This window comes from Oncorhynchus tshawytscha, linkage group LG20 (assembly GCF_018296145.1).
Source record: "Oncorhynchus tshawytscha isolate Ot180627B linkage group LG20, Otsh_v2.0, whole genome shotgun sequence".
Classification (NCBI taxonomy): Eukaryota; Metazoa; Chordata; class Actinopteri; order Salmoniformes; family Salmonidae; genus Oncorhynchus; species Oncorhynchus tshawytscha.
Genome location: NC_056448.1, coordinates 20,669 through 45,932, shown reverse-complemented (window position 1 = coordinate 45,932; position 25,264 = coordinate 20,669). Strand labels below are relative to the sequence as shown.

Below are 25,264 nucleotides of genomic sequence, written 5' to 3'. Positions count from 1 at the left end.
GTCAGGATGCTCTCGATCGTGCAGCTGTAGAACTTTGAGGACCTGAAGACCCATGCCAAATCTTTTCACTCTCCTGAGGGGGAATAGGTTGTCGTGTCCTCTTCACGACTTGTCTTGGTGTGTTTGGACCATGATAGTTTGTTGGTGATGTGGACACCAAGGAACTTGAAACTCTCGACCCGCTCAACTACAGCCCAGCCAATGTTAATTCATCATTTTCTTTGATAAGGCCTACCACTGTTGTGTTGTCAGCAAACTTAATGGTGTTGGAGTAAGTAAGCATTTCACTGTGACATCTATACCTGTTGTACTAGGCGCACGTGACAAATAAACTTTGATTTGATTTGAGTCGTTCTTGGCCACGCAGTAGTGGGTGAACAGGGAGTACAGGAGAGGACTAAGTACACACCCGAGGGGCCCCACTGTTGAGGGTCAGCGTGGCAGACGTGTTGTTGCCTACCCTTACCACCTGGGGGCGGCCCGTCAAGAAGTCCAGGATCCAGTTGCAGAGGGTGGTGTTCAGTCCCAGTATCCTTAGCTTAGTGATGAGCTTCGTTGGCACTATGATGTTGAACACTGAGCTGTAGTCAAGGAACAGCATTCTCACATAGGTGTTCCTTTTGTCCAGGTGGGAAAGGGCAGTGTGGAGTGCGACTGAGATTGTGTCATCTGTGGATCTGTTGCGGCGGGATGCGAATTGGATTGGCCCTAGTGTATCCCGGAGGATATTGTTGATGTGAGCCATGACCAGCCTTTCAAAGCACTTCATGGCTACCGACGTGAGTGTTACAGGGCTGTAAGAGAGGTGAGGGCCCTGGGAATGTGGTACCAGGAAAATAACCTCTCACTCAATGTCGACAAAACAAAAAGGAGCTGATCGTGGACTTGAGGAAACAGCAGAAGTAAGCACGCCCCTATCCACATCCACAGTGAAGCAGGTGGAAAGACTCAAGTTCCTCCGCATACACATCACTGCCGATCTGAAATGGTCCACCCACACAGACAGCGTGGTGAAGGCGCAACTGTGCCTCTTCAACCTCAGGAGGCGAAAGAAATTTGGCTTGGCACATAAGACCCTCAAACTTTTACAGGTGCACAATTGAATACATCCTGTCGGGCTGTATCACCGACTGGTACGGCAACTACACCGCCCGCAACCGCAAACCTCCCCAGAGGGTGGTGCGGTCTACCCAATGCATCTTCGGGGGAAAACTACCTGCCCTCCAGTACACCTACAGCACCTGATGTCACAGGAAGGTCAAAAAGATCATCAAGTGCAAAACCACCCAAGCCACTGCCTGTTCACCCCGCTATCATCCAGGGGTAAGTACAGGTGCTTCAAAGCTGGGACCAAGAGACTGAAAAACATCTTTCTCAAAGCCATCAGACTTAAATAGCCATCACTAGGCAACGTCCACCCAGTTACGTAACCCTGCACCTTAGAGCCTGCTGCCACATATACATACTTGAAATCACTGGCCATTTCAATAATGGTAGACTAGAAGGGTAGGTAACAACACATCCGCCACGCTCATCCTCAACATCGAGGCCCCCTCATGGTTGCGTGCTCAGACCCCTCCTGTTCTCTGTTCACTCATAACTGTACGGCCAGGTACGACTCCAACACCAGTGGTAGGCCTGATCACCGACAACAGTGAGACAACCTATAGGGAGGTCATCAGAGACCTGACCGTGTGGTGCCAGGACAACAACCTCTCCCTCAACGGGATCAAGACAAAGGAGATGATTGTGGACTAAAGGAAAAGGAGGACCGAGCACACCCCCATTCTCATCGACAAGCTGTAGTGCAGCAGGTTGAGAGCTTCAAGTTCCTTGGCATCCACATCACCAAACAAACAAACAAACAACGGTCAAAGCACACCAGTCGTGAAAGATGGCATGACAAAACCTATTCCCCCTCAGGAGACTTAGATTTAGCATGGGTCCTCAGATCCTCGAAAGGTCCCACAGCTGCACCATCAAGAGCATCCTGACAGGTTGATATCACTGCCTGGTATGGCAACTGCTTGGCCTCCGACCGCAAGGCACTACAGAGTAGAGGTCGACCAATTAATTGGAATGATTAATTAGAGCCGATTTCAAGTTCATAACCATCGGTAATCTGCATTTTTGGATGCCGATTATGGCCGATTCCATTGCAAATTCACGAGGAAACTGCAGGCCGACCACCTGTTACGCGAGTGCAGCAAGTAGCCAAGGTAAGTTGCTAACTAGCATTAAATTTATCTTATATTTTTAAAAAATCTATCAAAACATGATCACTAGTTAACTACACATGGTTGATGACATTACTAGTTTAACTAGCTTGTCCTGCGTTGCATATAAATTAACAGGCACCGCATTGATTATCATCGAATCACAGTCGACTTCGCCAAACGGGTGATTATTTAACAAAAGCGCATCTCACGTCAGGGTATATGCAACAGTTTGGGCCGCCTGGCTCATTGCGAACTGTGTGAAGACCATTTCTTCCTAACAAAGACCGTAATTAATTTGCCAGAATTTTATATAATTATGACATAACATTGAAGGTTGTGCAATGTAACAGCAATATTTAGACTTAGGGTTGCCACCCGTTAGATAAAATACAGAACGGTTCCGTATTTCACTGAAAGAATAAACGTGTTGTTTTCAAAATGAGTTTCCGTATTTGACCATGTTAAATGACCTAAGGCTCATATTTCTGTGTATTATATTATAATTAAGTCTATGATTTGATATAGCAGTCTGACTGAGCGGTGATAGGCAGTAGCAGGCTCATAAGCATTCATTCAAACAGAACTTCCTGCGTTTGCCAGAAGCTCTTTGCAATGCTTGACGCACAGCGCTGTTTAGGACTTCAAGCCTATCAACTCCTGAGATTAGGCTGACAATACTATAGTGCCTAAAGGAACATCCAATAGTGAAAGATATATGAAATACAAATGGCATAGAGAAAAATAGTCCTATAATAATGACAACCTAAAACTTCTTAACTGGGAATATTGAAGACTCATGTTAAAAGGAACCACCAGCTTTCATATGTTCTCATGTTCTGAGCAAGAAACTTAAACGTTAGCTTTTTTACATGGCACATATTGCACTTTTACTTTCTTCTCCAACACTTGGTTTTTGCTTTATTTAAACCAAAAACATGAACATGTTTTATTTATTTTTTTGAGACTAAATTGATTTTACTTATGTATTATATTAAGTTAGTGTTAATTCAGTATTGTTGTAATTGTCATCATTACAAATATAAATATATGTTTAGCAGACATGGCGAAATGCTTGTGTTTCTCAAATATAAATATTTAAAAAACGGCAGATTAAATCGGTATCGGCTTTTTTGGGTACTCCAATAAATCGGTATCAAAAAGAATAATAAATCGGTCGACCTCTACTACAGAGGGTAGTGCGTACGGCCCCAGTACATCACCGGGGCCAAGCTTCCTTCCCATCCAGGACCTCTATACCAGGCAGTGTCAGAGGAAGACCCTAAAATGTTTTACTTTAATAATGTTCACATATTTTTGCTTTACTTATCTCACAAGTATATAATATTAGGATGAGCAATGTAGGAGTGGCATAGACTAGATACAGTAGTACAACATTGCTCATCCTAATATTTATATATTCCTTAATTCCATTCTTTTAGTTTTAGGTTGTGTGTATTGTTGTGAATTGTTGGAGCTAGAAAAACAAGCATTTCACCACATCCACAATAACATCTGCTAAACATGTATGTGACAAATAAAATTTGACCAAGACACGATGGTCAATCTGACAGAGCTCCAGAGTTCATCAGAGGAGATGGGAGAACCTTCAAGGACAACCATCTCTGCAGCACTCCACCAATCAGGCCTTGATGATAGAGTGGTCAGACGGAAGCCACTCCTCAGAAAAAGGCACATGACAGCCTGCTCGGGAGTTTGCCAAAAAGGCACCTAAAGGACTCTCAGGCCATGAGAAACAAGATTCTCTGGTCTAATGAAACCAAGATTGAACTCCTTGGCCTGAATGCCAAGCGCCACGTCTGGAGGAAACCTGGCACCATCTCTACGGTAAAGTATGGTGGTAGAGGCATTATGCTGTGGGGATATTTTTCAGCTGCAGACTGCCAGTCTGCAGTCTGCCAGACTAGTCCTGAGCTCTAAAGCGCTCAGGACCTCAGACTGGGGAAAAGGTTCACCTTCCAACAGGACAACAACCCTAAGCACACAGCCAAGACAACACAGGAATGGTTTCGGGAGTCTCTGAATGTCCTTGAGTGGCCCAGGCAGAGCCCGAAATTCAAACATCTCTGGAGACCTGAAAATAGCTGTGCAGCGACGCTCCCCCTCCAACCTGACAGAGCTTGAGAAGAATGGGAGAAACTCCCCCAATACAGGTGTGCCAAGCTTGTAGCGTCATACCGAAGAAGACTCAACGCTCTAATCGCTGCAAAAGGTGCTTCAACAAAGTACTGAGTAAAGGGTCTGAATACATATGTAAATGTAATATTTCAGGGCCCCCAAGTGATCTAAGGCACTGCATCACAGTGCTAGCTGGCTTGTGTTCCGGAGGACGCCCAGCTCTCGACCGTCAGCCTCTCCCGAGTCCGTGTGGCAGTGGCAGCGATGAGACAAGGCTGTAACTACCAATTGGATACCACGAAATTGGGGGGAAAAAGTAATTTTTAAAAATTATATTAAAGCTTCTTATGAAAATAAAAAAATACATTTGCAAAAAACAACCTGTTTTTGCTTCGTCATAATGGGGTAGTGTGTGTCGATTGATGAGGGGAAAAAACAACCTGTTTTTGCTTCGTCATATTGGGGTAGTGTGTGTCGATTGATGAGGGGGAAAAAACAATAATACATTTTAGAATAAGAATGTAACGTAACAAAATGTGGAAAAAGTCAAGAGGTTAAAATACTTTCCGAATGCACTGTAGGTCCATGCCCTGACAAATTGAGGCTGTTCTGAGGGCAACAGGATGGGGTGGAACTCAATATTACAAAGGTGTTTAATGTTTTGTACACTCAGTGTAAGTTAGGAATAACCAAATGTACATTTCTATGTATAGTAATAATTGTAGGTTTTGTAAGTTTTACCTAACTTTCTACCATAGTTATCGCAATGTAACTAAGCCATTGGTGGTTGGTACTGTTCCTCTTACCTCCGTACTGGTTTTTGTAATACTCTGCATAGTAGTCATCATAAGCACTTCGGTTAGCTCTCTGATATTCTTCGGGGGGGAAACCTTGCCTGGGATATGCAGAAAACAGGGAGGATTGAGTGTCCAAAAGCTCACGGAGGGGTGGTCAAAAAGGTCAGACGATAGGTTCTTCAACTAACTGACAGTTACAGGTGGTACTTACCTAAACGTTAGGCCCTAAAGCAACTACACACACAAACAAAGGCTTTTCCAGTCCCAAACTGTCAATGGAGGTGCGTGGGAATTTTTACCATCCAACACACCCACGTAAACAGTACAGCTGTAACACGCATGCACACACTTCTCCACAGTTTGCATTGGTAATAGGGTACTGTTACTGGTCAGTGGAGAATTACACTAGTACCTGGAGGAGGGTCTGTCTGAGTACTGGCTGGTTCTGGAGCTGGGTCTCTCTGGCTGGGGCTCTCTGTATGGGGGGTAGGCCGGGTTGGCTCCTTCATATCTGCCATAGCGAGGGTCCGCTATCATGTATGGGTCATCCTGAGGGACAAAAAACATGGTCAAATTGGAATGTGGAAGGACATACACATGGGAGCATGGCTGTCTTGTTTTACCAAGCACCTGTGTGAGAAATACAGGATCTGAGTACGTTGATGCCCATCCCTATCTCAAATTCATTTGAATGTACAGTACCAATCACAAGTTTAGACACACATCCTCATTCCATTAAAAAAAAACTATTTTCTACATTGTAGAATAATAGTGAAGACATCAAAACTATGAAATAACACATATGGAATCATGTAGTCATCAAAAAAAAGTGTTAAACAAATCAAAATAGATTTTATATTTGAGATTCTTCAAGTAGCCACCCTTTGCCTTGATGACAGCTTCGCACACTCCTGGCATTTTCTCAACCAGCTTCATGAGGTAGTCACCTGGAATGCATTTCAATTAACAGGTGTGCCTTGTTAAAAGTTAATTTGTGGAATTTCTTTCCTTCTTAATGTGTTTGAGCCAATCAGTTGGTTTGTGACAAGTTAGGGTTGGTATACAAGGTAGGGGTGGTACTGTATACAGAAGATCACCCTATTTGGTAAAAGACCAAGTCCATATTATGACAAGAAAAAGCTCAAATAAGCAAATAGATACTACAGTCAATCATTACCTTAAGACATGAAGGTCAGTCAACACGGAAAATGAATAACTTTGAAAGTTTCTTCAAGTGCAGTCGCAAAAACCATCAAGTGCTACAGTGGTTCCTCCTTTAAAAGTTGTGTCATACTATGGCACACCTTGAGGGCTGCTGTAGCATTCTGTGGCACGTTTTCTATTTGTCAGCCTTTTTTTCTGTTAATGCAAGTTATTGCTAGTTTGACCACCAGATGACATCTTTGAGAAGCATTTGATAGTCTTCCGTATTGGAATTCACATAGAATTTAAAACCTTTATTGTAATAACATAGTATATGAGATTGATTAAGAAATTAGTATAACAGGAGGAAGGAGTAGGCTGTCCTTGTAAATAAGAATTTGTTCATAACCGACTTGCCTAGTTAAATAAAGGTTACACTAAGAGCATAACATTTCTGCACCCTAATTTTCTAATTCTTGTCTAATACCCAACCAGAGATGAAGTGAAAATAAAAAACAATTGATTTATCAAGACCAGTCCCCATGCTTGCCTCAGAGCAGTGCGAAACGGTGCTGAAATGGAAGATTTTGCTTCTAACTTCAATATGCTCTATAAATAAATAAGATCTACACCATTTTGAACAGCACATTACTCAACACTAGTGAGACTCCTTTCGCCTATGGTAGGCCTAACTTATATATAAAAAACAAATACATTTAGAGGATTGGAGGCCTCTAAATAAATATCTAAGGTGCATTTTTCATTAGATATTCTCAGATATTCTCACAGATCCTAAGGGGCATTTATATAATTCTAAATGAATTAATAGTAAATGGCTTTGTTTAAAAAGTAACAACATTTTGGAGATTTCGTTTTCATTTAACCTAGAGTGAGAAAAAGGCAATTATTGAACATGGGGTGAGACACTCACTAATTTGTAAATAAAGCCCGTTAGTTATTTAGAATTATTTATTAATTTTGGCTGTTATAGGATAAATGTATTTTTCTTTCTTCTCCAAATGCAGACAAAGACCCAAAACATACTGCTGCCCAGGTTTGCATTGCAAATGAGGACATAAACTGGGTCAAGACGCCAGCAGAGTAAGTAGACCTTTATGTAGTAAAATAAAGGTTAAATAAAAATAAATAAGACCTACAACACCTTCGGTAGGCCTACACTATATATAAAAAAATCTAAATCAAATCTAATTTTAAATTAGACATGGTTAGCAGATTTTAATGCGAGTGTAGCGAAATGCTTGTGCTTCTAGTTCCAACCATGCAGCAATATCTAGCAATTTCACAACAACTACCTTATACACACACACACACGTGTAAAGGAATGAATAAGAATATGTACATATAAATATATGGATGAGCGAGCGATGGCCGAACGACATAGGCAAGATGCAGTAGATGGTATAGAGTACAGTTTATACCCTACTTTACTCATCTTGTATGTAAACATTATATAAAGTGGCATTGTTTAAAGTGACTAGTGATACATTTACATCCAATATTTAATTGTTAAAGTGGCTAGAGATTTGAGTCAGTGTGTTGGCAGCAGCCACCCAATGTTAGTGATGGCAGTTTAACAGTCTGAGATAGAAGCTGTTTTTCGGTCTCTCGGTCCCAGCTTTGTTGCACCTGTACTGACCTCGCCTTCTGGATGATAGCGTGGTGAACAGGTAGTGGCTCGGGTGGTTGTTGTCCTTGATGATCTTTTTGGCCTTCCTGTGACATCGGGTGGTGTAGGTGTCCTGGAGGGCAAGTAGTTTGCCCCTGGTGATGCGTTGTGCAGACCTCACTACCCTCTGGAGAGCCTTACGGTTGTGCAGTTGCCGTACCAGGTGGTGATACAGCCCGGCAGGATGCCCTAGATTGTGCATCTGTAAAAGTTTGTGTGTGTTTTTGGTGACAAGCCAAATTTCTTCAGCCTCCTGAGGTTGAAGAGGTGCTGTTGCGCCTTCTTCACCATGCTGTCTGTGTGGGTGGACCAATTCAGTTTGTCTGTGATGTGTACGCCGAGGAACTTAAAACTTACTACACTCTCCACTACTGTCCCATCGATGTGGATAGGGGGGTGCTCCCTCTGCTGTTTCCTGAAGTTCACAATCATCTCCTTAGTTTTGTTGACATTGAGTGTGAGGTTATTTTCCTGACACCACACTCCGAGGGCCCTCACCTCCTCCCTGTAGGCCGTCTCGTCGTTGTTAGTAATCAAGCCTACCACTGTTGTGTCGTTTGCAAACTTGATGATTGAGTTGGAGGTGTGCTTGGCCATGCAGTCATGGGTGAAAAAGGAGTACAGGAGAGGGCTGAGAACGCACCCTTGTGGGGCCCCAGTGTTGAGGATCAGCGGGGTGGAGATGTTGCCTACCCTCACCACCTTGGGGGCGTCCCGTCAGAAAGTCCAGGATCCAGTTGCACAGTTTCCTCTTGTCCAGATGGGTTAGGGCAGTGTGATTGCGTCGTCTGTGGACCTATTGTGATGGTAAGCAAATTGGAGTGGGTCTAGGGTGGAGGTGAGATGATCCTTGAATAGTCTCTCAAAGTACTTCATGATGACAGAAGTGAGTGCTGCGGGGCGATAGTCATTTAGTTCAGTTACAACTTTGCATTATTGGGAACAGGAACAATGGTGGCCCTCTTGAAGCATGTGGGAACAGCAGACTGGGACAGGGATTGATTGAATATGCCCATAAACACACCAGCCAGCTGATCTGCGCATGCTCTGAGGACGCGGCTCGGGATGCCGTCTGGGCCGGAAGCCTTGCGAGGGTTAACACGTTTAAATGTTTTACTCACGTTGGCTGCGGTGAAGGATAGCCTGCAGGTTTTGGTAGCGGGCCATGTTGGTGGCACTATTGTCCTCAAAGCGAGGAAAGAAGTTGTTAAGTTTGACTTGCTCCCAGACATCGGGGTCTGCGACGGGTCTGGTTTTCTTTTTGTAGTCTGTGATTGTAGACCCTGCCACATAAAAGTCGTGTGAGCCGTTGAATTGCGACTCTACTTTGTCTCTACTGACGCTTAGCTTGTTTGATTGCCTTGGAGGAAATAGCTACACGTAGGTCTCCTGATTTAAACCCGATAGAACTTGTTTGGCATCAACTGAAAACATTCATCCATAACTGTGCCAAGCCGACAGGCAAAGATGTACTAGTCAAGGCCATCAAGATGTTTTGGCTAGAGAAATTGACGATACAACAACGTAACTAATACATTGATAATCTCAGCAAGGTTTTATCTGTGGTCGTGGAGCTGGGTGGAAAAGTGACTAAAATCTAGTTAATATAAACATTTGCATTTGAATGTCTTTTCTCATAATTTTATTAACAAAAGCATAAAGATGATGAATAAATACTGTACTGCTGTTTTGAGTTAGAAATGTAATAATTTAGAGTACATAAGCATCGAAAACATTGAAAGTTGAGGAATTTTCACAACAGTAGCCGGGTCATGGTCTATTGTCCTGCTAATAGAAAACATTTACATGATGGCTACACCTGCTACAGTATTATTCTACAATGTAGAAAATAGTACAAATATAGAAAAATCCTGGAATGAGTAGGTGTGTCCAAACTTGACTGGTACTTGCTTAATTAATTTGAAACCCTCTGGGTTTCTGTTAGGATGGAACGGAAAATATGGCGCTGTACAACGTGACGGTCGGCAGTACAGTACTGGGCTATTTAGATAAAGAATCCCTGTGCCATGCGGACGGGAGACCGGTTGCAATTGTAAGTCGGTCTAATAAAAAATAAAAAAATCCTACTCCCTAATCCTACTGTTAAGCCTCATAGCTGGCTGAGGTAGACTTAGTTACTTTATTTAGGTTTTGGCTCCAAAGAAATAGACTACAATTACGCCCTCGTTGTCTTGGGGGGGGGTCACACACACCTAGCTCGGCTATGAGACAATTATTTAGTTAAAGTTGAATAGTCTATTCAACTAATAGCTCATCCTGCTACGCTTGTGAAAAACTAATAATAATTTTAAAAAATCCCTTTCCACATGTTAAATATTCCAATTGATAAAGTGTTTTTAGCCACAATCGGCCTCAACCCCAATTAATACATTTGGGCACAGTCGATAGCATGCTGGACTTCGGGCTGGAATGTTGAGGGCTCGAAACCTGCTCCCTGCTTGTTTCATTACAATATTATGCCGGTCTCAGAGCAAATAGCCTAGATTGTTACTCCCATCTCGTTCCTGCTCTCTTCCACGTGTCATTCTCCACCTGAGTGGCTACTGTTTTTTATTCTGTATATATGAATTACAATATGTATATATGAATCAGCCTTTACTTAAATCATGTTCCATCTTTTGCATAGTTACAATGTGTAATCATTGATGTCCCAGGAGCAGGAGTGGTAAACACTGTTGAAGTGTACAATTGTAATACATACATGCAGACACAGCATCATTCAAAGAATGGAGTTTGATACACCTGGTATTGGATATGACTGGAAAAAAAAAAAAAACTTGCTAAATACCAATTTTCATAAATGAACTTGATGACAACAAAATATGCACAATCGTTTGTCTGTAACATATTCCTTTCAACTGGAAATGTTTTTCTTGACTCGTTATGACGTTATAATTACTTAACTTAGCGTTCACCATGTTTTGTCAGCCCTCTTCGCTGAAGAAAGTCACCAGGGACAGGTGGCTCGCGTCAAAATCGTCATTGGAACCACTCAATATGATTGGTTATATAAAAACCTTGGGACCCAAATGCATAATGAGTGCTCTAACTCCCCCCTGCGGTGGTCTGGAGCAATGAAGCCCTGATGCTGGGTACCTCTAATTCCCGCGGTGTAAGCTCGCAACGTTTAAAGAAGGGACCACTGTATGATGAAACTGGCTCTCATGAGGTCCGACACAGGAATGGAAGACCCAGAGTTACCTGTGCTGCTGAGGATGAGAATTAACTGCACCTCAGAATGCAGCACAAATAAATGCTTCACAGAGTTTAAGTAACAGACACATCTCAAACATCAACTGTTCAGAGGAGACGACGTGAATCAGGCCTTCATGATCAAATTTCTGCAAAGAAACCATTACTAAAGGACACCAATAAGAAGAGACTTGCTTTGGCAAAAAAACACAAGCAATGGACATTAGACCAGTGGAAATCTTTCCTTTGGTCTGATGAGTCCAAATGTGAGATTTTTTGGTCTTTATGAGATGCAGAGTAGGTGAACGGATTATCTCCACATGTGTTGTCCACATCATGAAGCATGGAGGGAGTGTGATGGAGTGGGGTTGAAATTGTGTCAGCCGGTGATTGTCTAGCAAATAACTGCCTGTCTCACAGTAATTGATCGATAATTAAACACATTTTGCATCTCCTGGCTTCCACACTTCCCTACAAGCCACTGATGCAGACCTTTGGAACATCTACATTCTAAAAAGTCTAATAAAACCATGCAATATAGCCTACACCATCACAATAATTCCATGATTTATTTTAGATAGGTCTGAAGAAACATGATATGAAGAAAATGTAGTCTATTTCAGAAGAACAGAATAGCATACTCTGCGTTGTCCTTATATTAGGCCCTGATATGACTATGCCATATGGCTGTGGGTTACACTAGTTCATTTAGCAGACAAGATTTTCTTAGAATTACGTGGCATTATTTTATACTATTTTATAATATGAAGAATATAACCCAGCTGAATAAAATAGAAAGGATATTTTCTACAAACGATTTGAGGGAGTGCGGACATGCGGCTATTCTGTGTTGAGTGGTTAACAAAGAAACAGTGACTCTTATTTGCTTAATTTAGAGTCATTTATGTAACTGTAGTTGTGATACAAATGTTGGGCTATATCTCTCACTCACAATTGACAAGCACTTGATAATGGCTCAAATTTCCAAGCTGCATCCCCTTTGTGTGGCCATAAACCCCTAAAGAATCCATGTTTTTTGCAGTTGTGCCCTTGGGCTGCATATAATAATTATAATTCCCTTCTCCCCGCTGCATGCCAAAGCACCTCTCACTCACATGGTTCTAAGTCACGTGATCCGGTCTTTTTCCCAGGCTACAAGTTAAGACACATCGGGGACGCAACTACACGTGTCCTAATCCAATTCCGAGGCGTATACTGAAGATATTAGAACTGTTCACATTTACTTTTTTTGTATTGTTAGCTAGCTAGCCTAACAAACAGCAAAAGCAGTAGCCTATGTCAACCTAATATTCCCCATAGTACAAAAGTTGACATTCTATTCTGTGCAAGAAATAAATCTTCCAAACATAGTCCGGGACATTCTCAAAAAAGTGACCACAAATGTGATTTTGCATGTAATGCTTTTACTATAAAAAGGTGCATTTTGGTGAAAATGATCTTCCCAAAACTTTAAACTCATGTGCTGCGTATGTATGCCAGCTAGGCTTGTTTTTTTTGCACATTCAATTAGCTGGCTAGCTAGCTGAAAACCATTTACATCTAGCCAGCTAGTAAATATGAAGCTAAATATATACTGAACAAAAATATAAAACGCATCATGTAGTGTTGGTTCCATGTTTCATGAGCTGAAATAAAAGGATCCAGAAATGTTCCATATGCACAAAAAGCTCTCTCATATAGTGCACAAACTTGTTTACATCCCTGTTAGTGCGCATTTCTCCTTTGCCAAGATAATCCATCCACCTGACAAGAAGCTGATTAAACAGCATGATCAGCATGATCATTACACAGGTGCACATTGGGCTGCGGACAATAAAAAGCCACTCTAAAATGTGTAGTTTTGTCACACAACGCCACAGATTGGCATGCTGACTGCAGGCATGTCCACCAGAGCGGTTGCCAGATTGTAGAGAAATTAACATTCAACTATAAGCCGCCTCCAACATTGTTTTTGAGAATTTGGCAGTATGTTCAACCGGCCTCACAACCACAGACCACATGTAAAGCCAGCCCAGGACCTCCACATCTTGAGAGCTACTGTAATTGGAGGAGAATTTATATCTGTAATAAAGCCCTTTAGTGGGGAAAAAACTCATTCTGATTGGCTGGGCCTGGTTCCGGCTTCCAAACGGGTGGGCCTGGCTCCCAGGTGGGTGGGCCTATCCCCTCCCAAGAATAACAGTTATTCTGTAGTGGAGTTACTTTTAGTCATTTCCATATTAATTCAACATTTAGCAATAATTTTTTTGGCAACATCTATATATGTGTCATTTTCATGCATGTTATAATGGCTGCGCCCCATAGATTAGGGCCTAATTTATTTATTTAAATTGACTGATTTCCTTATATGAACTGTAACTCTGTAAAATCTTTGAAATTGTTGAGTTTATATTTTTGTTCAGTATAGATGGTTGTTTGGTTGGAAGCAGGTTGAGTGTGTACCAGAGGAGGCCGGTGGGAGGAGGTATAAGAGGACGGACTCAATGAAATTGTCAGGAATGGAAAAAAAGGAACGTTGTCAAACACATGGAAACCACTTTTTTCCTCTGTTCCGTTTATTCCATTCCAGACGTTACAATGAGCCCTTCCTCGTATAGCGCCTCATACTAACCTCCACTGGTGTGTAAAGGGCATTTTAGTACAGCTGTACCAGTCAACAACAAGCTATAGGGGATTAATTAATTTGTGTTTTAACCTATTTTTCTGGAATTTGTCTTTCAGCATAAACCTGCTGTCACCACAAGTAGGAGATGAGCGAGGGAGAACAAGAAACATTACAGGTATTTTTTCTTTGTACTTTTAGCTTATTGCTTGAAGTTGGGGGTCAATAAATGTTATTTTGTCATGCAAAGTTTCAATACTTGGTCTATTTTTGTTTGATTTCATCCTTTACAGCTTATATTGTCTGTAGCCTGCTGGATATTGGTGGGAACTGGAACGCGCTGTCGTACAGGTTGTGCCAGAGCATCCCAAACCTGCTTAATGGGTGACGTCAGGTGAGTATGCAGGCCATGGAAGACCTGGACATTTTCAGCTTCCAGGATTTGTGTCAAGAATCTTGAGACATGGGGCCAGGCATTATCATGCTGAAACATGAGGTTATGGCAGCGGATAAATGGCATGACAACGGGCCTTAGGATCTCGTCACGGAGTGCACTCTGTGCATTCAAATGGAGATCGATAAAATGCAATGGTGTACATTGTCCATAGGTTATGCCTGCCCATACCATAACCCCACAGCCACCATGGGGCACTCTGTTCAAAGCGTTGACATCAGCAAACCGCTGGACAACAACGCCTGCAATCTGTCCAGTACAGTTGAAACTGGGAAGAGCACACTTCTCTAGCATGCCTGTGGTCATCGAAGGTGAGCATTTGCCCACTGAAGTCAGTTATGACGCCAAACTGCAGTCAGGTTAAGACCCTGGTGAGGACAATGAGCATGCAGATGAGCTTCCCTGAGACAATTCCTGACAGTTTGTGCAGAAATTCTTTGGTTGTGCAAACCTACAGTTTTATCATCTTCCTGGTATGACATGGCGCCGGTTGAGATGGCTGCCGTTTTACAGACTCCTAACCAACTGTGCTATTGTGTGTGTTTTTTTCGCATTATTTGTAACTTATTTTGTAATGTTTCTGCCACAGTCTCATATGACCTAAAAGTGCTTCTGGATATCAGGGCAGCGATTACTCACGTACTGGACAAAGATTTTTTTCTTTAACAAGTCGGATGCGAAATATTTACTTCAGACATCCGACAAGGCCCAAATCCCCGTCATTCGCATGAGAAAGAGACATATCAGGGACGTAGTTTCGGGGTGCCTTGTAAGGATCTGACGGCGAGTGGGTAATCTGCCTCTACCATCAGTCCTATTAGCCAACAAAATAGATGAGTTACGTCCACGAATATCTTACCAACGGGACATTCAAAACTGTAATATCTTATGTTTCATCAAGTCGTGGCTGAACAACGACATGGATAACATACAGGTGGCGGGGTTTACGCTGCATCAGCAAGATAGAACAGTTGCCTCCGGTAAGACCAGGGATGGTGGTCTGTGCACAAAGTCTAATATTAAGGAAGTCTCAAGGTTTTGCTCGCCTGAGGTAGAGTATCTCATGATAAGTTGTAGACCACACTATTTACCTAGACAGTTTTTAAACTATATTTTTCGTAGCTGTCTATTAACCACCATAAACTGATGCTGGCACTAAGACCACACTCAATGAGCTGTATAAGACCATAAGTAAACAGGAAAAAAACTCATCCAGGTGGCGATCCTAGTGGCTGGGGACTTTAATGCAGGGAAACTTAAATCCGTTTTACCTTCTACCAGCATGTTAAAATGTGCAACCAGAGGGGGAAAAAAAAACAACAACTCTAAACCACCTTTATGCCACAAACAGAGACGCATACAAAGCTCTCCCTCACTCTCCATTTGGCAAATCTGACCATAATTCTATCCTCCTGATTCCCACTTAGAAGCAAAAACTAAAGCAGGAAGCACCAGTGGCTCACTCAATAAGGAAGTGGTCAGATGATGCAGATGCTAAGCTACAGGACTGTTTTGTTACCACAGACTGGAATATGTTCCGGGAATCCTCCAATGGCATTGAGAAGTACACCACATCAGTCACTGGCTTCATCAATAAGTGCATTGATAACGTTGTTCCCACAGTGACCACACGTACATACCCCCAACCAACTGGATTACAGGCAACATCCACACTGAGGTAAAGGGTACAGCTGCCTCTTCCAAGCAGCGGGACTCTAACCCGGAAGCTTATAAGAAATCCCGCTACACCCTCCAACAAACAGGCAAAGCATCAATACAGGACTAAAATTGAGGACTAAAATTTAATTGTACTACACAGGCACCGAGGCAGGTTGAATGTGGCAGGGCTTGCAAACTATTAGACTACAAAAGCACCACCACGAAGCACCACCGCGAGCTGCCCAGTGACACGAGCAAACCAGACGAGCTAAATTACTTTATGCTCGCTTCGAGGCAAGCAAAACTGAAGCATGCATGGAAGGATTGTCTTGGCAAAGGAGAAATGCTCACTAACAAGGATGTAAACAAATTTGTGCACATCATTTGAGAGAAATAAGCTTTTGTGCATACAGAACATTTCTGTGATCTTTTCTTTCAGCTCATGAAACGTGAGATCAAACCATTTCCTGTTGTGTTGATACAGTGCATTTGAAAAGTATTCAGACCCCTTGACTTTTTCCACATTGTTACATTACAGCCTTATACTAATATTTATTTCATGACAAAGCAAAAACAGGATTTTAGAATTTTTTGTATATGCATTCACAATAAAAACAGAAATATCTTATTTACAGAAGTATTTTTCAGACCCTTTGCAATGACACTCAAAATTGAGTTCAATTTTCCCATTGATCATCCCTGATGTTTCTACAATTTGATTGAAGTCCACCTGTGGTAAATTTAATTGACTGGACATGATTTGGAAAGGCACACACCTCTGTATGTGTGTGTGTGTGTGTTATATATATCCCACAGTTCATGTCAGAGCAAAAACCAGGCCATGAGTTCAAAGGAATTGTCTGTAGAGATCTGAGACAGGATTGTGTCGAGGCACAGCTCTGGGGAAGGGTACCAAAACATTTCTTCAGTATAGAAGGCCCCCAAGAACAGTGGCCTCCATCATTCTTAAATGGAAGAAGCTTGGAACCACCAAAACTCTTCCTAGAGCTGGCTGCCCGGCCAAACTGAGCAATCGGGGAGAAGGGCCTCGGTCAGGGAGGTGACCAAGAACCTGATGGTCACTTTGACAGAGCTCCAGAGTTGCTCTGTGGAGATGGGAGAACCTTCCAGAAGGACAAACATCTCTGCAGCACTCCACCAATCAGGCTTTTATGGTAAAGTGGCCAGACGAAAGCCACTCCTCAGTAAAAGGCACATAACAGCCTGCTTGGAGTTTGCCAAAAGGCACCTGAAGAACTCTCAGACCATGAGAAACAATATTGTCTGGTCTGATGAAAATAAGATTTAACTCCTTGGCCTGAATGCCAAGCGTCACGAATGGAGGAAACCTGGCACCATCCCTACGCTGAAGCATAGTGGTGACGGCATCATGATGTGGGGATGTTTTTCAGCGGCAGGGACTGGGAGAGTAGTCAGGATCAAGGAAAAGATGAACGGATCAAAGGTAAGATAGATCCTTGATAAAAACCTGCTCCTTAGAGCTCAGGACCTCAAACTGGGGCGAAGGTTCACCTACCAACAGGACAACGACCTTAAGCACACAGCCAAGACAATGCAGGAGTGGTTTCGGAACAGGTCTCAATGTCCTTGAGTGGTACCAGCCAGAGCCAGGACTCCATCGAACATCTCTGGAGAGACCTGAAAATAGCTGTGCATCAACGGTCCCCAGCCAACCTGACAGAGCTTGAGAGGATATGCAGATAAGAATGGGTAACGCCCCAAATACAGGTGTGCCAAGCTTGTAGCGTCATACCCAAGAAGACTCGAGGCTATAATCGCTGCCAAAGGTGCTTCAACAAAGTACTGTGTAAAGTGTCTGAATAATTATGTAAATGTTTTCAGGTACATTTGTTTATTCATTTGCAAACATTTTTAAAAACCTGTTTTTGCTTTGTCATTATGGGGTATTGGGTGTAGATTAATTAGGAAAAACATGATTTAATAAAGTTTAGAATAAGGCTGCAATGTAACAAATTGTGTTAAAAGTACTGAGTACTTTCCAAATGCACTATTTTTGTTCAGTATATTTTTGAGAAGATCAGGACTTTACATGTCCTGCTCTAAAGGGCTGGACAGAAATATGCTCTCAGGCTAGATTCCTTTGCTCATATCATCACCTGAACCAAAGTCACTCAAATAATTCTATGATACAGGCTTAGGTAGTGTTTTTACCTAAGCCATTGTGTTTTTCCTAATTGTAGGCTACTACCTTTAGTTAATAAAATATTTTAATGTTGAAATCTTTTGTTTTTTAAGTACTTACAATGTGAATTCTTTAAGAGATGGGTGGGTCTAAGGCTTTAGACTAGACGGTATGAACGATGCTAAATGGGTGTACACAAAGAGCAGCACTGTAGCTGTTCAATGTCAAAGGTTATCTTTATTACACAATAGGCAATGTAATCCTGTTAATGGTTTGCCTAATGGAGGAACTTGGTGAGAATGTTCAGAAAATCCAATTTGGCAAAAGTATTCCTTTTGTAAATATTAGTGCTGAGCGATTAGTTCTTTTTGAGGTAGGTTCGGTTTCGGTTCGATTATTTAAAAAAATAACATTTTCAATTTCGATAAAATTGAACATTAAATGCACTATGCATTATGTGGGTTGAATGCTGTAACAGAATAAAATAATGAATAAAAGTGCCATTACCGCTTATCACTTATTTACCATAATTAATTCACATTACTTTAATAAAATAATTCAGTTGTGTACATTTTATTTGTTATTTGATGACTATTATTTTATTCCAAGTCATCATCTCATCTCTATAGATCTACAGCATATGATATGTTACATCCGAGAAGTTAACATTACTAGTGAATGTGCATGGTTCTGGTTAAACTTGTAACAGAAAGTTTGAAAGACATAAGTGATTAAACTATTTAGATAAAATAATATAATGATTAGTGGGTCTCAATGTTGTGGTAGGCTTATATTTAGCCTAGGTATAATTTCACACACCCTGAATTCATTAGATTACTCCTGACTGGTTGAAATGCAGTGTACTTAACGTTTATTTGTGCAAGAAATCTTATTTAGAGAAAACGAAAAATGTAGATATATTGTGAATCGCTCATAAAATTTGGGGAAAAAAGATATGATTTTTAGGCTATATCACCCAGGCCTACAGAGTACTCCCCCGCCCTAAACTCCATTACATCCCACAGGCAAATTAAACCGTACAAATACTGTAGCGTCACTCCACAATAGTTCGTGAAATATACGGTCTCAAGAGAACCAGATATCTTAGACCTGTGATTCAACATATAACCTGCTGCAAGCAACACTGATTGACTTGTGAGTATGTGTACCTGATAATACTGCTGTGCTCTGGGATCCACAGGTGCGGGTGGGTACTGAGCAGGAAGATATGATCCTCTGCCATCTGGGTACTCCGGGTAGGCACCTCCGTAGTATCCCCCATACACCTGCCCTGGGGGAGGTGGGCCGTACCCCAGCTGGCTTCCCAGAGACGAGGGAGGTCGCGGTGGGTCTGTAGGGGCTGGCTGGGCTGAAGGAACCCCGGTTCCTGGTGGATGGGGATTGGCTAGAGGCACATGTCCCCGAGGTCCAGGGTAAGCCGCAGAGGGGGTGGGTGCATTCCCTGTGGCAGGACCCTGCATTGGGGTTGGGTACTGCCCTTGCGGTGGTGGTGCTCCACTGAGAGGGGCTGCAGGGTCATCTCCTTGGCCTTGGTGCCCAGGCTGTGGCTGGGGTACCATGGGTGGCTCAGAGGGTGGTTGTTGGGTGTTTGGGGCCACTGGGGGGGGCATGGGATCGGCAGGCATCTGTGCTGTGGAGGCGTCCCCATTGCCTCTACTCACCTGCTGAGCATCTTTGGTGACCTGCAGGTAAAACCCAGGAGCGTTACTCGCGAGGGGCAGGCCCTGCTGGAGGGAGAGAGGTGGCAGCCCTGCGGCTTGGTTTGGGATCTGAGATTGGTGCATAGAAAAATCAAGCAGCTCGTAATTTGAGAGCTGATTATAATTGGCGGCACCAGGAGCAGCAGGAAGAGGAGCCTGCAAATTAACAGGTAGAGAAGAATGGTTGTTTCTGCACGTTGATTGGACCTTTGAGAGAGGGGAGCGAGCAGGCTGGGACTGGGATGGTGGGGGCGTGATCTCTGGTTTAACCCCTTCCCTGTCATCCCGAACAAGATTGAGAGGGCTCTGACTAGAGGCGACGCTGAAGCTCATTGGTGTAGGGGCAAATAATGGGTTCTGATTGGAGAGCAAGGGAGGACCGGGCTGTGCGGCACTGGCCCCTTGAGCCTGCGAGGGTGGCCTCACAGGTACTGTGGCCTCCCTGGGGCTGACCTGATTGGCTGCGAGTGCAGGGTTACTGGGAGGAATCACACTGTAATTGGAGGTGGGTGGGGCAATCAACACGGGCTGGTGGAGCGATTCAGACACCAGGAGAGAGGCATAGCCCAGATTGGGCTGCGAGTCAGACGTGTCCCCCTCACTCACCTTAGGAGGGTTCTCCAGGTTCTCAGAGGGGTGCTGGGAGGGCGGAGGGGCGTGTTGAGGGGGCTGAAGGTCCAAAGAGCCATCCTCGGGGGGCTGGATGACCTCGGCACTGGGCTCTCGCAGTGGGGCAAGGACCGGAGGGGCAGCGGGGACCAGCAGGATGTTGGTTCCCAGGCTAGCGGGGTCATGTTGGGCCCACAGGGTGGTGGCAGGGCTCTCACAGGGCCGGTGGGCCACATGAGCCCGGGACGAGGGCCTGGAGTGGGAGTGACTCAGAGGGTATGCAAGAGGAGGTGCCCCAGCTCCATCCCCAGCTTGAGTGTGCCCTGTAGCTGCTCCGTAGATATTCTCAAGGTTGTCTGGAGGCTGCTCCAGGTTCCCAGGCAGAGAGTCAGAGCCCCTCTCTGCCACCATCCGGGCACGGTCCACCTCCGCTGGGCGCACTGCGACACTGTGTGAGCGCACAGGCTCAAAGGAGGAGTTGGCACTAGCCTGGAAAATGCCGGTGGGTTTGGGAGGACTGGGCGTAGGGGGTTGGCTGTGGCACATTCTCTCCGGGATGCTCTGGTAAGCAACAGCCATATCCCCGGCCGGAGAGGTGTCAATCTGCTCAAAGTAGCCTCCAGCAGCAGCTGAGGAGAATGCGTCCTCTGAGGGCCGAGGGCTCTCCTGCTGGATGAAGGTGCCCACCACTCCTTGGTGCCGGCGTGGAACTGTGCCACTGCCGTGGCTCAAGTTGCTGTAGCTAGAGGACACGCTGGCAGAACGTATGGGTCGGGGGACAGAGTCGGGGGTCTCCAGATTGGGGCCTGCCTCGTAGCAATCTCCCCCGTGGGCGGCTGCTACAGCAGGGTTGCTCTGGGGCTCGCTGGGTAGGACCTCCTGGTTGGGCACACACTCCAGGTTCTCCACATGGTCAAACTGGGCCTCAGCAGGTTTCTGCTGGATGGGTTTGCCAGCTCCAGGAAAGTTACCATCGTTCATGTAGGTTAATGATTGGCCAGCTTGTGGGGGGGGCCCACGGTAACTGTGGGTGGCCTCTGCACCCACCACCGGGTTGGCTTGGGGTTGAGGGGATGACATCTGCTGGTGATTATGGGAGGGCTGGAAGTCCTGGAGCCCATTCACTGCTCTGGCTCCCTCTCCGGCGAGGGTCTCCTCGTTCTCCACGTCGTTTCCTTTGAAAAACATGGAGATGGTGCCGTCTGGGATGAAGGGGACCGGCGCTGGGCCAGGGGTTGATGCATGGTAAGATCCATAGTGGGATCCATGGTGAGACCCGGCCGAGTCGTGCCGATAGTGAGTTCTGGCTGAGTCGGGCCGAGCCAGGCCAGGGCCAGCTCCCATCTGGTGGTAGACCAGGTCCTGGGGGTGCTGGTTGAACCAGGAGTCCAGGGTGTCTGAGCTCTGGCTGAAGTAGGTCTGAGCCTGAAAATGGGCGTTGTGTTGCTGGGGTGTGTTCGCACCTGCCAGGTCAGGCCACTGGGAGCTAGTTGGCCTGTCTGGGTGCTGAGGTGGTGGTTGGGGTTGGTGTTGCTGCTGGGGGTGTGTTGGAGGGGTGTTGTGGGGCAAGGGTGTGTGTGGAGATATTTGGGACTGGGGAGGGGCATTACAAACCTGGGGTAGAGGATCACTAGTGGGTTGGAAATAGTTCTGAACCGACGGGGGGCGGCTCCCATGGTCGGGCACCCACTGAGACAAAACGGGAGGCACAGGCTTAAAGGGCATCGCCTGAGGGTGATGGTCTCCTCCGTGGTCCTGACCATAAGGCGCTTGGCCAGACATAGGGGCTGAGGCCATGGGAAGGTGTCCTGGGGTCATCGAGGGTGCTGGCTCCCTAGAGTTAAAATAGCCCTGCTCTGCACTTGGTGGTGCATGGCCTGGCGGGCCAGGTTGCTGCCCAGGGAAAGGGACAGGGGACGCAGTACCGTGAGGGGTTAAGATGCTTACCCCAGGGGTAGAGGGCGGTGGTGGGCCAAGGGGCACAGCCCCAGCCTGTGCACTATCCAGTGGTTGTGGTTGGTGCAGCCCCTGACCCATGCCAGCCTGGTGGTACATACCGGGAGGCAGGGCTTGCAAAGGCAGAGGGCTGCTATTGGGTGGCGGCAGGTGACCTGTAGCCATAGGAGGAGGGGCTTGCCTGCCAAATGCAAAGGGGTCTGTCATGGGCTGGGCTGTTAGTCCCGCCATGACCGCTGCTCCTGTATGCTTGTGGGGCCTTGTCCTCCGGAAGGCATTGGGCCCAACGCCGGCAGGAGGGGGGCCGGATGCACCAGGGGGGCCGGTCCGAGGAGGGGGCTGCATGGCTGCAGTTCTGACAGGTCCAAGGACCAGGCCACTCGATAGTGACGTCACTAAAGAGGTTGAGCTCAGACTTGGCTGTAGGGAGAAGAGAGAAAACAGTAGGGTCATTACTGTGCTTTTGTTGGACTGACCCACCACACCTATATTTGCTCCAAGCTATGTACCTAACCATCTTTTACAGCGTGGCAGTTCTAATGTAAGCCTGATAACAGGCTAAAGATTCTAGAAGATTGTGAAGCTCCAGAACAAAAGCATTGAATTCCAGAACACAAGCACCCCACTTTCCTTGACCAACAGGATTGCATTTGTTACATCCGATTCTCTGCAGCACCCTGAAGTCCAGTCTAGCAATTTGGCCATATTTCTGCTAGTGTACAGGAAATGCAGAAATTCCTGAGTAGCTTAAGGATTTACGGAGGATAAACCCTTTACACCCGCTTATCCACACAATCAGACCAAGATATTTGTGTATCGGTGAAGTTGTGTATGTGCGGTATCTCACTGTACCGAGTAGCTCAGTTGTTGGAGCATGGCGCTTGCCATTCCAGGGTTGTGAGTTCGATTCCCCAGTGCAAAAAAGTAATGAAAATGTATTCACTCACTTTTGTATGTCGCTGTGGATAAGAGCATCTGCTAAATGATGAAAATGTATCTCCAACAACCGCTTGACTTCAAGGCAAACATATTTAAAAGGCTTTTGTGGTGAGTGTGCTACATCCAAAAGCAAATGGTGTGGCAGAGATAAAGACTGCTAATCTCACATTGAACTTTGGAGTTATGGTCATTTTCACAACAGGAAAATAAAGCTACGCTACAAGCAATAATGCATACACATTTTACAACATCCAGAGCCATGTTAGCTATGCATTTGAGCAAATAATACCGAATTAATGAGATTTTCCACAGATCTATACTGGGGGAATTTCAGAACACTCATGACTCCTTATATTCCAAACATTACTGAGAGGGGAGCGTGTTGCGTTGGGATATCTACTGCCACTATGTCTGTTTGTCATAATATGACACTTGTCACTGAGGGAGCATGGCGAGGGGTTTGCTGACATAAGCAGCTGAAATGTCAGTATGTCAGAGGATTAGCGAGCGGAACTCTGATCGGCCAGATCTAGCTAGCTTTTGTTAGACGACCACTTTGCGCCTTGTATGCGCCACTGCTGTCACGACCTAGAAGGCAATCGTAGCTATATAGCTTGTTCCAGTCGCTGGGTTTCATCATGAAAGCTAGGTAGGATCCTAGCTTGCTCGCTTCCATGGATTAAACATCAAGGACGACAAGACGGCAAATTTCAATTTGGAGACATCGTAGATAAATATTGCACAACGATGTTAGCAATAGGTTATGAAAGCGGAAAAAGAACCTAGAGCTTTTGTGCTACGCGTCAGTGCTATCCGGAATCCTTCGGACGTCCCTACCATTTTAAATGTCAACTTCAGGGTAGGGACGTCCCAAGGATCCCGGCTAGCACACACCCTGTGCTAAGTGTCAACGTCAAACTGAGCTGCCTTCTAGCTAGCCAACTAGGCTACCACTATGAAATAGATAACAAGCTAACTGCTATAAAATATAGTTAGTTAGCTAAAGTACTGTCCTATCCTTGACAAACCAGGTAACATCCTTCAGACAACGTGTCCAATGTTAGTTAGCTATTTAACAACACAACTTCGTGAGTGAATAATTTTGAGAGTCCGTACAGCTACCGGACATCGGCGTCTACAGTCGCTAGCTACCTACCTAACGTTAGCTATCCAATTTAGCTAACGTTGGTTAACGGATTTATTGCAGCCAACATTTGTTCACAGATTGAGAGAGCAGCACATCAAATGGATGACACAAAACGTATTGATAACATACAAAATATTACAGGACTGGATGTGTATCATCAATACGCTGTTATTACAAGATTTAGCTACAAATCCGGTATCAGGAACTTCGGATATAGCTAGCTTTAGCCTCTTCACGATATACTTGATGACTGACAGGTAAGGTATAGCTAGCCAACGTGTACTTAAATAGCGATTTATTTCTACAATACTCTGAATACCAAAATACTGACCATTTGTACTTACGAACAACACATTATCTTACCTCTTCACGATAAAATAAAAGATGAAATGAAGGATTAAATAGGAAGTTCTTACAAATGTACAGGACAGTGAGGCTGAAACACAGCCGCCATATTCAATGAACACATCCTACTAGGCTACGTGTATGCTACCAGCAACGTCACTCTTGTGCCACGTTCAAAACAACTGGGAATTAAAACATCTCCGACTTCAGTGCGTTCAAAACAACTAGGAACTCTGAATAAAACGAGCTCCGACTGGGAAAATTCGATTTGAACGGTCATTCAAGTCGGAATTCCAACTCGGGAACTCGAGCCTCTTTCTAGAGCTCCGACCTCAATATCGCTGAAGTCATGATTTGACCTTGTATTTTTCGGAGTTCCAGTTGTTTTGAATGCGACATAATAACAAACACGGTTCCCTCAAGGGGCCAGGGTTCCGGTCTAGAATCACGGT

At 44.6% G+C, this 25,264-nt stretch overlaps 1 protein-coding gene across 7 annotated transcripts in view; it reads right to left on the bottom strand.

Moving 5' to 3' along the window:
* The window catches only part of sec16a (SEC16 homolog A, endoplasmic reticulum export factor), a 69,052-nt gene extending 44,079 nt beyond the window's left edge, over window positions 1-24,973 (bottom strand). For 4 of the 7 annotated variants that reach the window (XM_024381187.2, XM_024381191.2, XM_024381193.2 and 1 more), the window contains exons 1-4: window positions 24,831-24,973; window positions 19,265-22,801; window positions 5,565-5,701; window positions 5,162-5,250 (exon numbers count right to left, since the gene is read on the bottom strand). In XM_024381187.2, coding sequence (XP_024236955.1) covers window positions 5,162-5,250; window positions 5,565-5,701; window positions 19,265-22,726 — 3,688 coding nt within the window. In that variant the 5' untranslated portion in view covers window positions 22,727-22,801; window positions 24,831-24,973. Of the gene's footprint in view, window positions 1-5,161; window positions 5,251-5,564; window positions 5,702-19,264; window positions 22,802-24,811 lie in introns of all 7 variants that reach the window. The other 3 variants (XM_024381194.2, XM_024381188.2, XM_024381189.2) reach the window with 3 other exon arrangements.
* Window positions 24,974-25,264: the final 291 nt, after the last annotated feature.